General features: G+C 52.1%; 1 protein-coding gene across 1 annotated transcript in view; it reads left to right on the top strand.

The window, feature by feature from the left end:
• The window catches only part of LOC140454991 (uncharacterized), a 50,281-nt gene extending 37,073 nt beyond the window's left edge, over positions 1-13,208 (top strand). Inside the window, exons 8-10 of the mRNA XM_072549665.1 lie at positions 479-636; positions 10,728-10,985; positions 12,584-13,208. Coding sequence (XP_072405766.1) covers positions 479-636; positions 10,728-10,985; positions 12,584-12,653 — 486 coding nt within the window. The 3' untranslated portion in view covers positions 12,654-13,208. The remainder of the gene's footprint in view (positions 1-478; positions 637-10,727; positions 10,986-12,583) is intronic.
• Positions 13,209-16,610: the final 3,402 nt, after the last annotated feature.

The raw sequence follows: 16,610 nt of genomic DNA on the forward strand, positions 1-16,610 counted from the left end.
ACTGATCCAATGGCTTGTAACTGGCCCAGTGCTCTGCATCTGGCCCAGTGCCCAGTGACTATCCCTATGTCCTATAATTGGCCCAATGCCCTGTGACTGACCCAGAGCCCAGTGACTAGCCCAGTGCCCAGTGACTGACCCAGTGCCCAGTGCATCCAGTGCCCAGTGACTGACCCAGTGCCCAGTAACTGTCCCAGTGCCCAGTGTCTGTCCCAGTGGCCAGTGACTGACCTAATTCCCAGTGACTGGCCCAGTTCCCAGTGATGTGTGGCCTTGTGAAGTCTATCCCCTGGGTTTTTATGAATTTGCTGGATGTTATAGTGAATCCAGGGTTTCTCCTGATGGGGCTGTGATAGAGGGACACATGAAGGGAGGGGAAGGTGCTGAAATATTCAGCTCTCTCTGGCAGACAGGCTCCAGGTAGAGACAGTGTGGGATCTTCCTTACAGTGCTCACTGTCCCTCTCCATACCCTCTAGGTGTTTCTGACCAATTTCTCTGAGCAGTTTATCTACAGCAAGACTGTGAAAACTCCACCCAAGAGACTGAAGAGACAGGTGGAGAAATTCAATCAGACCCTGGCTCAAGACAATGTCAACTACCTGAACTCGGTTTACTTTGTGGCTCACTGCTGGAGGTTAGCACAGAGCGAGAGCTCAGCTGGGACTCTCCTGTAGCCCTTGTGGTGATGGTGGTGGGGGGGGGGAAGCAGTCAGGAAGGAGGGTACAGTAGAAAACCAGGGTGACTGTTCTGGGCAGGAGGTGGTTAAACAGAGCCAGTGATCTGTCGGTGCCAGAGGTAATGCCAGTGCAGACTGCCAGGGGCCAGGGTAATCGTGTGGGGGCACGGGCTGGATTCCTATCCTGGCAGAGGGTGGAATCTAAATTTAGTGGCTCTGGATTAAAAGCCACAGAGCATGTACCCCTCTAGTGATGACTGACAATTCACAGCCACAGAAGGTTTACTGGAAGGTGTGAACAATGACGATAATCACCACTTTCTGATTGTCATTCAGGCTGACAGTGGGGTGCTGCATCAGAGCAAACACACAAACACTCACATACTCTCTCTCTCACACGTGCGCGCGCGCACACACGCGCACACACACACATGCACACACATGTGCACACACACACACTCTCACCCACACACACACATGCACACACGCACACTCTCTCACTCACATACACTCACATTCTCTCTCTCACATACACGCATTCTGTCTCTCTCTCTCACACACACTCTCTCTCATACACACTCTCTCATACACATACATCCACACACACTTACAGACACACACTCACATGCACATACACACACAGACACTCACATGCAGACTCAGACACTCAAACACGCTCACTCACTCACGCACACACATTCTCTCATACACTCACTTACACACACACACTCAAAACACACATGCACACACCAACACACGCACCCTCAAACACACACACACATTCCCACACACACAGACACACAGACTCTCTCACACATGTATTCTCTCTCACTCACACACACTCACACGCATACATCTTCACACACTCTCACAATCGCACACTCTCACACTCATACTCTCTCTCACACACACTTTCTGTCTCATACACACCAATCCACACACACTCACAGACATACACACTCATATGCGCGCACACAAAGACCCTCAGATGCAGACTCAGGCACTCACATGCACACTAACTCACACACACAAACACACACAGCACTCATACTTGCACACGCGCTCAAACACACACATGCACACTCCCAGACACTTTCACACACATACACTCTCACACTCAGACTCACACAGACACACATTCCCTGACACTTTCACACACACATTCACACATTGCCACTTACTCATGCACATTCACATGCACACACATTCCCACACACTTTCACATACACACGCTTCCACAGACACTCACATACACCCGCTCACACACTCACTCTTTCTCATACATACACAAATGCACACACTCACACACATGTACACTCACTCTCACACATACACACTCACACTGCCATACACTCACTCACTCTCTCAAGCACACTATCTCTCACATACTAACACACAGATCAATGTGTACACTCACATGCACACAGCCTCTCTCATACAGACCCATCCACACGCACTCACACACACAAGCAAAGACGCTCACACGCATACATTCACGTATACACATATACTCTCACACACGCACTCACCCCCACACACACTCACACACACTTTCTCTCTCTCTCACACACAGAGATGCACACACACTCTCACACACAAACACACTCCCACACTCTCATACACAACTACCCATACACATTCACACAAACACACACAGACACTCACACGCAAACTCATACAATTCTCACACACAAACACATTCACACGCACACACACTCTCTCACACATATGCACACTCACATGCACACTCTGTCTCTCATACACACCCACCCACGCAAATAGACACACACATGCACACTCTCTTTCTCACTCTCAAACCTTCTCACACACACACACTCTCTCTCACTCACAGATAAGCTCACAAACACAATGGCTACAAGAGCAGGTCAGAGGCTGGGAATCCTGCAGCGAGTGACTCACCTGACACCTCAAAGGGCCATCCACCATCTAAAAGACACAAGGCAGGAGGGTGAGGGAACACTCCCCACTTGCCCTGGAAGAGGGCAGCGCCAACAACAATCAAGAAGCTCAACACCAACCAGGAGGGAGAGAGGGAGACAAGGGGGGGAGGGAGAGGGAGAGAGAGGGAGGGAGAGAAAGGGAGTGAGAGAGAGAGAGAAAGGGGGAATAGAGGGAAGGAGGGAGAGAGGGAGAGAAGCAGGGAGGGAGAGAGGGAGGGAGGGAGAGAGAGAGAGGAAGGAGGGAGGGAGAGGAAGGAGGGAGATAGAGAGAAGGAGGGAGGGAGAGAGAAGGAGGGAGGGAGGGAGGGTGAGAGAGGGAGGGAGAGAGAGAGGGAGAGTCAGAGTGAGAGAGGAAGGGATGGAAGGAGTGAGGGTGGGGGAATGGAGAGAGAGAGGGCAAGTGAGAGAGGGAGGGAGAGAGGGAGATAAGGAAGGGAGAGAAGGAGTGGGAGGGAGAGGAGAGATGGAGGGAGGAAGGGTGGGAGAGAAGGAGGGAGGGAGAGAGAGAGAGGGAGGAAGGGAGGGAGAGGGAGGGAATGAAGGAGGGAGAGGGAGAGAGGGAGGGAGGGAAGAGAAGAGGCAAATAGAGAGGAAACCCTCATTGCTCACTATCTCTGTGGGTCTCTCTGTGTCTCCCTCACTATCATTGAGGGTCTCTCTGTCACTCCCTCATTATCACTGAGGGTCCCTCTATCTCTGCCTCACTATCTCTGAGGGTCACTTAGTTTTTCCCTCACTATCTCTGAGGGTCCCTCTGTCAATCCCTCATTATCACTGAGGGTCCCTCTGCCTCTCCCTCACTGTCACTGAGAGTCCCTCTATCTTTGCCTCACTATCTCTGAGGGTCTCTCTGTCAGTCCCTCACTATCTCCGTGTGTCTCTCTGTCAGTCCCTCACTATCTCCGTGTGTCTCTCTGTCAGTCCATCACTATCTCCGTGTGTCTCTCTGTCAGTCCCTCACTATCTCTGAGGGTCTCTCTGTCAGTCCCTCACTATCTCCGTGTGTCTCTCTGTCAGTCCCTCACTATCTCCGTGTGTCTCTCTGTCAGTCCCTCACTATCTCTGAGGGTCTCTCTGTCAGTCCCTCACTATCTCCGTGTGTCTCTCTGTCAGTCCCTCACTATCTCTGAGGGTCTCTCTGTCAGTCCCTCACTATCTCCGTGTGTCTCTCTGTCAGTCCCTCACTATCTCCGTGTGTCTCTCTGTCAGTCCCTCACTGTCTCCGTGTGTCTCTCTGTCAGTCCCTCACTATCTCCGTGTGTCTCTCTGTCAGTCCCTCACTATCTCTGTGTGTCTCTCTGTCAGTCCCTCACTATCTCCGTGTGTCTCTCTGTCAGTCCCTCACTATCTCTGAGGGTCTCTCTGTCAGTCCCCTCACTATCTCTGAGGGTCTCTCTGTCAGTCCCTCACTATCTCCGTGTGTCTCTCTGTCAGTCCCTCACTATCTCCGTGTGTCTCTCTGTCAGTCCCTCACTATCTCTGAGGGTCTCTCTGTCAGTCCCTCGCTATCTCTGAGGGTCTCTCTGTCAGTCCCTCACTATCTCTGAGGGTCTCTCTGTCAGTCCCTCACTATCTCCGTGTGTCACTCTGTCAGTCCCTCGCTATCTCCGTGTGTCTCTCTGTCTCTCCCTCACTATCTCTGAGGGTCCCTTTGTCTCTCCCTCACTATCTCCGTGTGTCTCTCTGTCAGTCCCTCACTATCTCCGTGTGTCTCTCTGTCAGTCCCTCACTATCTCTGAGGGTCTCTCTGTCAGTCCCTCACTATCTCTGAGGGTCTCTCTGTCAGTCCCTCACTATCTCCGTGTGTCTCTCTGTCTCTCCCTCACTATCTCTGAGGGTCTCTCTGTCAGTCCCTCACTATCTCCGTGTGTCTCTCTGTTAGTCCCTCACTATCTCTGAGGGTCTCTCTGTCAGTCCCTCACTATCTCTGAGGGTCTCTCTGTCAGTCCCTCACTATCTCTGAGGGTCTCTCTGTCAGTGCCTCACTATCTCTGAGGGTCGCTCTGTCAGTCCCTCACTATCTCCGTGTGTCTCTCTGTCAGTCCCTCACTATCTCCGTGTGTCTCTCTGTCAGTCCCTCACTATCTCTGAGGGTCTCTCTGTCAGTCCCTCACTATCTCTGAGAGTCCCTCTGTCAGTCCCTCACTATCTCCGTGTGTCTCTCTGTCAGTCCCTCACTATCTCTGAGGGTCTCTCTGTCAGTCCCTCACTATCTCTGAGGGTCTCTCTGTCAGTCCCTCACTATCTCCGTGTGTCTCTCTGTCAGTCCCTCACTATCTCTGAGGGTCTCTCTGTCTCTCCCTCACTATCTCCGTGTGTCTCTCTGTCAGTCCCTCACTATCTCCGTGTGTCTCTCTGTCAGTCCCTCACTATCTCTGTGTGTCTCTCTGTCAGTCCCTCACTATCTCTGAGGGTCTCTCTGTCTAGTCTCCGTGTGTCTCTCTGTCAGTCCCTCACTATCTCTGAGGGTCTCTCTGTCAGTCCTCACTATCTCCGTGTGTCTCTCTGTCAGTCCCTCACTATCTCTGAGGTCTCTCTGTCAGTCCCTCACTATCTCCGTGTGTCTCTCTGTCAGTCCCTCACTATCTCTGAGGTCTCTCTGTCAGTCCCTCACTATCTCTGAGGGTCTCTCTGTCAGTCCCTCACTATCTCTGAGGGTCTCTCTGTCAGTCCCTTCACTATCTCCGTGTGTCTCTCTGTCAGTCCCTCACTATCTCTGAGGTCTCTCTGTCAGTCCCTCACTATCTCTGAGTGTCTCTCTGTCAGTCCCTCACTATCTCCGTGTGTCTCTCTGTCAGTCCCTCACTATCTCCGTGTGTGTCTCTCTGTCAGTCCCTCACTATCTCCGTGTGTCTCTCTGTCAGTCCCTCACTATCTCTGAGGGTCTCTCTGTCAGTCCCTCACTATCTCTGAGGGTCTCTCTGTCAGTCCCTCACTATCTCCGGTGTGTCTCTCTGTCAGTCCCTCACTATCTCCTGAGGGTCTCTCTGTCAGTCCCTCACTATCTCCGTGTGTCTCTCTGTCAGTCCCTCACTATCTCTGAGGGTCTCTCTGTCAGTCCCTCACTATCTCCGTGTGTCTCTCTGTCAGTCCCTCACTATCTCCGTGAGTCTCTCTGTCAGTCCCTCACTATCTCCGTGTGTCTCTCTGTCCAGTCCCTCACTATCTCTGAGGGTCTCTCTGTCAGTCCCTCACTATCTCCGTGTGTCTCTCTGTCAGTCCCTCACTATCTCTGAGGGTGTCTCTCTGTCAGTCCCTCACTATCTCCGTGTGTCTCTCTGTCAGTCCCTCACTATCTCCGTGTGTCTCTCTGTCAGTCCCTCACTATCTCCGTGTGTCTCTCTGTCAGTCCCTCACTATCTCTGAGGTGGTCTCTCGTGTCAGTCCCTCACTATCTCCGTGTGTCTCTCTGTCAGTCCCTCACTATCTCTGAGGGTCTCTCTGTCAGTCCCTCACTATCTCCGTGTGTCTCTCTGTCAGTCCCCTCACTATCTCTGAGGGTCTCTCTGTCAGTCCCTCACTATCTCCGTGTGTCTCTCTGTCAGTCCCTCACTATCTCCGTGTGTCTCTCTGTCAGTCCCTCACTATCTCCTGAGGGTCTCTCTGTCAGTCCCTCACTATCTCTGTGTGTCTCTCTGTCAGTCCCTCACTATCTCGTGAGTCTCTCTGTCAGTCCCTCACTATCTCTGAGGGTCTCTCTGTCAGTCCCTCACTATCTCCGTGTGTCTCTCTGTCAGTCCCTCACTATCTCCGTGTGTCTCTCTGTCAGTCCCTCACTATCTCCGTGTGTCTCTCTGTCAGTCCCTCACTATCTCCGTGTGTCTCTCTGTCAGTCCCTCACTATCTCCGTGTGTCTCTCTGTCAGTCCCTCACTATCTCTGAGGGTCTCTCTGTCAGTCCCTCACTATCTCTGAGGGTCTCTCTGTCAGTCCCTCACTATCTCCGTGTGTCTCTCTGTCAGTCCCTCACTATCTCTGAGGGTCTCTCTGTCAGTCCCTCACTATCTCTGAGGGTCTCTCTGTCAGTCCCTCACTATCTCCGTGTGTCTCTCTGTCAGTCCCTCACTATCTCCGTGTGTCTCTCTGTCAGTCCCTCACTATCTCCGTGTGTCTCTCTGTCAGTCCCTCACTATCTCTGAGGGTCTCTCTGTCAGTCCCTCACTATCTCTGAGGGTCTCTCTGTCAGTCCCTCACTATCTCCGTGTGTCTCTCTGTCAGTCCCTCACTATCTCCGTGTGTCTCTCTGTCAGTCCCTCACTATCTCCGTGTGTCTCTCTGTCAGTCCCTCACTATCTCTGAGGGTCTCTCTGTCAGTCCCTCACTATCTCCGTGTGTCTCTCTGTCAGTCCCTCACTATCTCCGTGTGTCTCTCTGTCAGTCCCTCACTATCTCTGAGGGTCTCTCTGTCAGTCCCTCACTATCTCTGAGGGTCTCTCTGTCAGTCCCTCACTATCTCTGAGGGTCTCTCTGTCAGTCCCTCACTATCTCTGAGGGTCTCTCTGTCAGTCCCTCACTATCTCTGAGGGTCTCTCTGTCAGTCCCTCACTATCTCTGAGGGTCTCTCTGTCAGTCCCTCACTATCTCCGTGTGTCTCTCTGTCAGTCCCTCACTATCTCTGAGGGTCTCTCTGTCAGTCCCTCACTATCTCCGTGTGTCTCTCTGTCAGTCCCTCACTATCTCTGAGGGTCTCTCTGTCAGTCCCTCACTATCTCTGAGGGTCTCTCTGTCAGTCCCTCACTATCTCCGTGTGTCTCTCTGTCAGTCCCTCACTATCTCTGAGGGTCTCTCTGTCAGTCCCTCACTATCTCTGAGGGTCTCTCTGTCAGTCCCTCACTATCTGTGAGGGTCTCTCTGTCAGTCCCTCACTATCTCTGAGGGTCTCTCTGTCAGTCCCTCACTATCTCTGAGGGTCTCTCTGTCAGTCCCTCACTATCTGCGTGTGTCTCTCTGTCAGTCCCTCACTATCTCCGTGTGTCTCTCTGTCAGTCCCTCACTATCTCTGAGGGTCTCTCTGTCAGTCCCTCACTATCTCTGAGGGTCTCTCTGTCAGTCCCTCACTATCTCCGTGTATCTCTCTGTCAGTCCCTCACTATCTCTGAGGGTCTCTCTGTCAGTCCCTCACTATCTCCGTGTGTCTCTCTGTCAGTCCCTCACTATCTCCGTGTGTCTCTCTGTCAGTCCCTCCCTATCTCCGTGTGTCTCTCTGTCAGTCCCTCACTATCTCCGTGTGTCTCTCTGTCAGTCCCTCACTATCTCTGAGGGTCTCTCTGTCAGTCCCTCACTATCTCTGAGGGTCTCTCTGTCAGTCCCTCACTATCTCTGAGGGTCTCTCTGTGAGTCCCTCACTATCTCCGTGTGTCTCTCTGTCAGTCCCTCACTATCTCCGTGTGTCTCTCTGTCAGTCCCTCACTATCTCTGAGGGTCTCTCTGTCAGTCCCTCACTATCTCTGAGGGTCTCTCTGTCAGTCCCTCACTATCTCCGTGAGTCTCTCTGTCAGTCCCTCACTATCTCCGTGTGTCTCTCTGTCAGTCCCTCACTATCTCCGTGTGTGTCTCTCTGTCAGTCCCTCGCTATCTCTGAGGGTCTCTCTGTCAGTCCCTCACTATCTCTGAGGGTCTCTCTGTCAGTCCCTCACTATCTCTAAGGGTCTCTCTGTCAGTCCCTCACTATCTCTGAGGGTCTCTCTGTCAGTCCCTCACTATCTCCGTGTGTCTCTCTGTCTCTCCCTCACTATCTCTGAGGGTCTCTCTGTCAGTCCCTCACTATCTCTGAGGGTCTCTCTGTCAGTCCCTCACTATCTCTGAGGGTCTCTCTGTCAGTCCCTCACTATCTCTGAGAGTCTCTCTGTCAGTCCCTCACTATCTCTGAGGGTCTCGCTGTCAGTCCCTCACTATCTCCGTGTGTCTCTCTGTCAGTCCCTCACTATCTCCGTGTGTCTCTCTGTCAGTCCCTCACTATCTCCGTGTGTCTCTCTGTCTCTCCCTCACTATCTCTGAGGGTCTCTCTGTCAGTCCCTCACTATCTCTGAGGGTCTCTCTGTCAGTCCCTCACTATCTCTGAGGGTCTCTCTGTCAGTCCCTCACTATCTCTGAGGGTCTCTCTGTCAGTCCCTCACTATCTCTGAGGGTCTCTCTGTCAGTCCCTCACTATCTCCGTGTGTCTCTCTGTCAGTCCCTCACTATCTCCGTGGGTCTCTCTGTCAGTCCCTCACTATCTCCGTGTGTCTCTCTGTCAGTCCCTCACTATCTCCGTGTGTCTCTCTGTCAGTCCCTCACTATCTCTGAGGGTCTCTCTGTCAGTCCCTCACTATCTCCGTGTGTCTCTCTGTCAGTCCCTCACTATCTCTGAGGGTCTCTCTGTCAGTCCCTCACTATCTCTGAGGGTCTCTCTGTCAGTCCCTCACTATCTCTGAGGGTCTCTCTGTCAGTCCCTCACTATCTCCGTGTGTCTCTCTGTCAGTCCCTCACTATCTCTGAGGGTCTCTCTGTCAGTCCCTCACTATCTCCGTGTGTCTCTCTGTCAGTCCCTCACTATCTCTGAGGGTCTCTCTGTCAGTCCCTCACTATCTCCGTGTGTCTCTCTGTCAGTCCCTCACTATCTCTGAGGGTCTCTCTGTCAGTCCCTCACTATCTCCGTGTGTCTCTCTGTCAGTCCCTCACTATCTCCGTGTGTCTCTCTGTCTCTCCCTCACTATCTCTGAGGGTCTCTCTGTCAGTCCCTCACTATCTCTGAGGGTCTCTCTGTCAGTCCCTCACTATCTCTGAGGGTCTCTCTGTCAGTCCCTCACTATCTCCGTGAGTCTCTCTGTCAGTCCCTCACTATCTCTGAGGGTCTCTCTGTCAGTCCCTCACTATCTCTGAGGGTCTCTCTGTCAGTACCTCACTATCTCCATGTGTCTCTCTGTCAGTCCCTCACTATCTCCGTGTGTCTCTCTGTCAGTCCCTCACTATCTCTGAGGGTCTCTCTGTCAGTCCCTCACTATCTCTGAGGGTGTCTCTGTCAGTCCCTCACTATCTCTGAGGGTCTCTCTGTCAGTCCCTCACTATCTCTGAGGGTCTCTCTGTCAGTCCCTCACTATCTCTGAGGGTCTCTCTGTCAGTCCCTCACTATCTCTGAGGGTCTCTCTGTCTCTCCCTCACTATCTCCGTGTGTCTCTCTGTCAGTCCCTCACTATCTCTGAGGGTCTCTCTGTCAGTCCCTCACTATCTCTGAGGGTCTCTCTGTCAGTCCCTCACTATCTCCGTGTGTCTCTCTGTCTCTCCCTCACTATCTCCGTGTGTCTCTCTGTCAGTCCCTCACTATCTCTGAGGGTCTCTCTGTCAGTCCCTCACTATCTCTGAGGGTCTCTCTGTCAGTCCCTCACTATCTCCGTGTGTCTCTCTGTCAGTCCCTCACTATCTCTGAGGGTCTCTCCGTCAGTCCCTCACTATCTCTGAGGGTCTCTCTGTCAGTCCCTCACTATCTCCGTGTGTCTCTCTGTCAGTCCCTCACTATCTCCGTGTGTCTCTCTGTCAGTCCCTCACTATCTCTGAGGGTCTCTCTGTCAGTCCCTCACTATCTCTGAGGGTCTCTCTGTCAGTCCCTCACTATCTCTGAGGGTCTCTCTGTAAGTCCCTCACTATCTCTGAGGGTCTCTCTGTCAGTCCCTCACTATCTCTGAGGGTCTCTCTGTCAGTCCCTCACTATCTCCGAGGGTCTCTCTGTCAGTCCCTCACTATCTCCGTGTGTCTCTCTGTCAGTCCCTCACTATCTCCGTGTGTCTCTCTGTCAGTCCCTCACTATCTCCGTGTGTCTCTCTGTCAGTCCCTCACTATCTCCGTGTGTCTCTCTGTCAGTCCCTCACTATCTCCGTGTGTCTCTCTGTCAGTCCCTCACTATCTCTGAGGGTCTCTCTGTCAGTCCCTCACTATCTCCGTGTGTCTCTCTGTCAGTCCCTCACTATCTCCGTGTGTCTCTCTGTCAGTCCCTCACTATCTCTGAGGGTCTCTCTGTCAGTCCCTCACTATCTCTGAGGGTCTCTCTGTCAGTCCCTCACTGTGAAAAGGAGAATGACAATATCTCCCTCCCCTTCTCTTTCTCTGGGACAGGAAAGGAAACAGAAACGGAAATGGAAACGGATGTGGAAACAGAAACAGAAATAAAATTGTAAAGGCAAATCAAGGGGGCACTCAGATGTCATATCTGCCTGTGGGAAGTTTTCGATCCCCATGCAATAATCAGGTTCTCCCAACCCCTATAAGTGATTTGGAGTCCGTTTTGGGTGATGAGCTGACTGAGCGACCGACCAATTTCCCAGAGGGAAATCAGCGAAAGAGGAATCCTGGGCGGCAAAAGAGCAGGAGGAGGTGAGAGAATGGACTGTCCCACTGCCAGGAGCAGAGGGATGTTTGGGAGGGTTGGGATTTGGTGATGGTTAGATGGGGGTTTGTATTTGGTGATGGTTTCACGGAAAATTGTTATTTGGTGACAGTTTGATGGGGGATTGGTATTTGGTGATGGTTTGGTGATGGTTTGGTATTTGCTGATAGTTTGATGGAGAGTTGGTATTTGGTGACAGTTTGATGGGGAGAGAGAGTGTGTTTGTGTGTGTGTGAGTGTTTGTATGAGTCTGAGTGTAAGTGTGAGCCTGAGTGTAAGTGTGTGTATGAGCGTGTCTGTATGAAAGAGTGTTGGGGTTTGTATGTGAGAGAGAAGGTGTGAGAGGGTTTGTGAATGTGTATGTCTGATGGCAGGGTTGGTATTTAGCGATGGTTTGATGGGGTGGTTGGTATTTGGTGACAGTTTGATGGGGTGGTTGGTATTTGGCGATATTTGATGGGGGTTTAGTATTTGGCGATGGTTTGGTGGGGGTTGGTATTTGGTTATGGTTTGATTGGGGTGTTGGTATTTGGTGACGGTTTGATGGGGGTGTTGGTATTTGGTGATGGTTTGATGGAGGGTTGGTATTTGGTGATGGTTTGATGGGGTGGTTGGTATTTGGTGTTAGTTTTATTTGGTAGCGCTAGTATTTGGTGATGGTTTGATGGGGTTTTGTATTTGGTGATGGTTTGATGGGGGAAGCTGTTATTTGGTGATGGTTTGATGGGGGAAGCTGTTATTTGTTGATGGTTTGATAGGGGAAGCTGTTATTTGGTGATGGTTTGATGGGGAGAGAGAGTATGTTTGTGTGTGTGAGTGTTTGAGTGAGCCTGAGTGTAAGTGTGTGTATGAGTGTTTCTGTAGAAAGAGTGTTGGAGTTTGTGTGTGAGAGAGAATGTGTGAGAGGGTGTGTGTTTGTGAGAGAGGCCGAGTTTGTGTGTGTGTAAGTGAGCATATGCATGTGTCTTTATGCTTGTGTGAATCTGTGTAAGCACACTTATATGTGTGTGTGTGTCTGTGTGTGTGAGCTTGAGTGTGTTTGAGTATGAATGTGTCAGTATGAGAATGTGTGTGAGTTCACTCATGTGCCAGTGTGTGGATAAGTGTGTGTGTAAGTATGGGTATGTAAATGTGAGTGTGTGTGTGTAAACGTGAGTGTGTGTGTGTGAGTGTGTGTATGTCAGCATGCCAGTGTATTTGTGTGTGTGTGTAATTGTGAGATGATTTGTGTGTCTGTGAAAGAGAGAGTGTGTGAGTCTGTGAGTGTTTGAATGTGTAAGGGTGATGGTGTAAGTGTGATAGTGCTGAGCTATCTGCAGTCAGGCTGATGGAGGATGAGATATTGTCGAGATGGATCCTGGAGAGATGTTTGGAGGCAGGAAACAGCGGGGAAAGGATTTGTTAGACACTGCACAGCCCCGTGTCCCGTTCTCACTGATGCTGTTGCCTATTAATTCCATTGCCTTTGGCCTTCCCATAGGGAAGGAAAGTGGGTGAGTGGAGCTGCAATCTGGTTTGTGCAAGGATTGGCACAGATTGTCCTGCAGAGTCTCTCGGGCTAACCCTTTCTCCATTTCAATTGCAGTTTCGAAATCTGGTTCAAGAGCATTGGATTTCCCGACTGTCCCATTGCGCAGATGGAGCTGGGATATTGAGGCTGGTATGACGCTGGAATGGGAATGAAGATTCTGGGGCCTCCCTCGAAACTCTGCTTTCTTCCTAAACCTCCCCATCCCCCTGACTAACACACAATCCGACAACACACCCATAGGAAGCCAAGTGATCCTAACCCCCACCTCCCTTTTCCTGCATTCAGTCTGTCACACTGCCTGAGACAGTGTTTCCCATGAGGGTCACACCTCAACACCCCTGACATTAAGGGATCCTTCCCCGACATTCACTCAGTGTCCGAACATCCTCAGGCCTTCAGGACAGCTCTGTGCAGCCTGAACAACACCCAGACCAGTCACCGGACCTCAGCACCCTCCTCTAATCCTGTCACACACTCACAGGGAAGGACCCTGCTCCTGATTTCAGAGGGTGTGGGGGAGGGGAGAACACAGGGATCTCCTTGTGAGTTGACGGAGGGAGTGGGGAAGTGGGAGCATAATGTGGGTCATGTCCTGAAGGATTGGGATAAAACACAGGGTTCATGTTCTGGAGACCCTCTCGTTGTCTCTGTGTGTCTCTCTCTCGGGGGCTGACTGATGGCGGGGATGGGGTTGGTGGGTGGGAGACTGGTGCTGTATTAATTGGTGTGGGAAAACCCTCCCCTCCTCCCCCCCCCCCCCCCACTCTGTAATTCCCTCACAATTCATCAATAAAACTTCTCTATCACTTGGAAAGTTCCCGTGTCATCCCTCACACCCTGGGAATGTCGGGGGTGGGGGGGGAGGTGGGGGCCAGTGAGGGAGGGGACATGGGGGCAGGGGTCAGGGAGGGAGGGGAACATGGGAGAGGGGTCAGTGAGGGAGGAGACATGGTGGGAGGGGGTCAGAGAGGGAGGGGAACATGGGAAGAGGGGGTCAGTGAGGGAGGGGGACATGGAGGGGAGGGGGCAGTGAGGGCGGGGAACATGGGGGGAGGGGGTCAGGGAGGGAGGGAAACATGGTGGGAGGGGATCAGTGAGGGAGTGGTAACATGGGGGCGGGGTCAGAGAGGAAGGGGGAACATGGGGGAGGGGGTAAATGAGTGAGGGGACATGGGGGGAGGGTTCAGGGTGGTAGGGGAACATGGGGGAAGGAGGGGGTAATATAGGGGTGGGAGTCAGTGAGGGGAGGAACATGGGGGAGCGGTCAGGGAGGGTGGGCAACATGGAGGGGAGGGGGTCAGTGAGGGAGGGGGAACAGGGGGGAGGGTGTCAGTGAGGGGGGGAACATGGGGGGAGGGGTCACAGAGGGTGGGGAAGATGAGGGAGGGTGACAATGAGGGGTGGTTACCATGGGAGGGGTTCAGGGAGGGAGGGGAACATGGAGGGGAGGGGGTCAATGAGGAGGGGTAATATGGGGAGGGGACAGTGAGGGAGGGGGAACATGGGGGGAGGGGGTCAGTGAGGGAGGGGGAACATGGTGACGGTCATGGAGAGAGGGGAAAATGGGGTGAGGGGTCAGTGAAGGAGGGGAACATGGGGGAGGGGTCAGGGAGGGAGGTGAACACAAGGGGAGGGGGTCAGTGAGAGGGTAGTAATATGGGGGAGGGCTCAGGGAGGGAGGGGACCATGGGGGAGGTATCAGGGAGGAAGGGGAACATAGAGGGGAGGGGTCAGTGAAGGTGGAGAACATGGGGGGAGGGGGTCAGGGAGGGAGGGAAAAAAGAGGGGAGGGGGTCAGTGAGGGAGGGGAACATGGAGAGTAGGGGAGGGGGTCAGGGAAGGAGGGCAACATGGGGGAGGGAGACAATGAGGGAGGGGTAACATGGGGGAGGGGTCAGGGAGGGAGGGGAACATAGGGGAGGGGTCAGGGATGGAGGTGAACATGGGGGAGTGGTCAGGGAGGGTGGGGATCATGGAGGTGAGGGGTTAGGGAGGGAGGGGAACATGGGGGAGGGAGGGAGTAACATGCGGGGAGGGGTCAGGGAGGGAGGGGAACATGGGGAGGGGTCAGGGATGGAGGTGTACATGGGGGGAGGGGTCAGGGAGGAAGGTGTACATGGGGGAGGGGTCAGGGAGGGAGTGGAATTTTGGGGCGAGGGGTCAGGGAGGGAGGTGAACATGGGGGAGGGGTCAGGGAGGGAGGGGAACTTTGGGGCGAGGGGTCAGGGAGGGAGGTGAACACAAGGGGTGGGGTCAGGGAAGAGGGAAAACAAGGGGAGGAGGTCAGTGAGCGCGGAACATGAGGAGAGGGTCAGTGAGGGAGGGAATGTTTGCACAAGTCATGTGTGTGTGTGTTAGAGTGTGTGTGTGTTAGAGTGTGTGTGTGTGTGTGTGAGTGTGTGTGAGTTTGTGTGTGTCTGTATGAGGGTGCGTGTGAGGGTGCGTGTGATGTGTGTGTGTGTGAGTGTGCATGTGAGGGTGTGTGTGATGCATGTGTGTGTGTAAGTGTGAGTGTGAGTGTGTGTGAGGGTGTGTGTGATGCATGTGTGTGTGTGAGTGTGTGTGTGTGTATGTGTGAGTGTGAGTGTGTGTGTGTGTGTGTGTAAGTGTGAGTGTGAGTGTGTGTGAGGGTGTGTGTGTGTATGTGTGAGTGTGAGTGTGTGTGTATGAGTGTGTGTGTGTGAGTGTGTGTGTGAGGGTGAGTGTGAGTGTATGTGTGTATGAGTGTGTGTGTGTGAGTGTGTGTGTGATGCATGTGTGTGTGTATGTGTGAGTGTGAGTGTGTGTGTGTGCGTATGTGTGAGTGTGAGTGCATGTGTGTATGAGTGTGTGTGTATGTGAGTGTATGTGTGTGTGTGAGTGTGCATGTGAGGGTGTGTGTGCTGCATGTGTGTGTGAGTGTGTGTGTGTGTGAGTGTATGAGTGTGCATGTGAGTATATGTGTATGTGAGTGTGTGTGTGTATGTGAGTGTGTGCATGAGTGTATGTGTGCGTGAGTGTATGTGTGAGTGGATGTGTGAGTGTGTGTGTGTGAGTGTGTGTGTGAGTGTACGTGTCAGTTGCTAACGGAATGGGGAAAGGGCTCACTCTCAGAAGGGACCACCTTTAACATACATTACGGGCCTGATTCCATACACCTTGTCAACAATTGGGTGAAATGGCCTAGAAGCCTGTCAAGCCATCTCCCCAGAATGGCACGTTTAATCACAATCGCTTCAAACAATTCACAGATGTTTTGGGATAGAGAGAGAAGGAGAAAAAGAAAGAAATGAGATGGTCAGATTATCATCTCTGGCTGACCGAATCTACTGAAGGAAAAAGGGGAGTCAGTGAGGAAAAGTAGAAAGGTCCAGGAGAATAGGGAGAAAATTGAAAAGGGAAGTAGGGGAGAGTTAAACGTTAAGATCATGGTCTCTAATAAATCCAGGCTCAAACATGATAATGTCGAAGAGACACAGACCTGAGACTGGGAGAACTGGCATCAATGGTACACTGTAAGGCAGGGACAGGGTCAGGATCAATGACCCTCCACCCCTCCTCCCCCAGACTCAAGTGCCTAAGTCAAACTGTTGCAAAACACATCTGCTCCCAAAGGATGGGCAGTAATGGACCATCAGCTCCCTCTGTGTACATTTCCCAGTCTAGACAGCCAGACCATCCATGTCTACTGGACCTGGACACTCTCCAAGTTATGGGATATAGTCACAACAATGCCCAGGCCATAAACAAATATTGAGAAGATCCTACAAAAGTTAGAGATCTCGCATAAATGCCACATCCCAAATCGTGAGGACACTGAGCTGATGATAGATGTGTATTGGGCACCAATAAATAGAGACAGATTAAGGTCAAAACCAACTGGCCAGAGAGCCCTTGGAATGAGGCACATTTAATACAACTTTGGGAAGGTTTAAGAAAAGTACGAGGTGAGAGTTAACTAAAAAGGTAACTACACAGTAAAGTGATCATGATTTGGGGATTATATTGAGTGACCCCCCCCATGGTGTTTGAATGATATTCAGATATTGAGGTCAATGATGGATCACCTGCTTTTGTTAGTGTTATTGTACACAAGTTGCAA

This window comes from Chiloscyllium punctatum, chromosome 30 (genome assembly GCF_047496795.1).
Source record: "Chiloscyllium punctatum isolate Juve2018m chromosome 30, sChiPun1.3, whole genome shotgun sequence".
In the NCBI taxonomy this organism is placed as follows: Eukaryota; Metazoa; Chordata; class Chondrichthyes; order Orectolobiformes; family Hemiscylliidae; genus Chiloscyllium; species Chiloscyllium punctatum.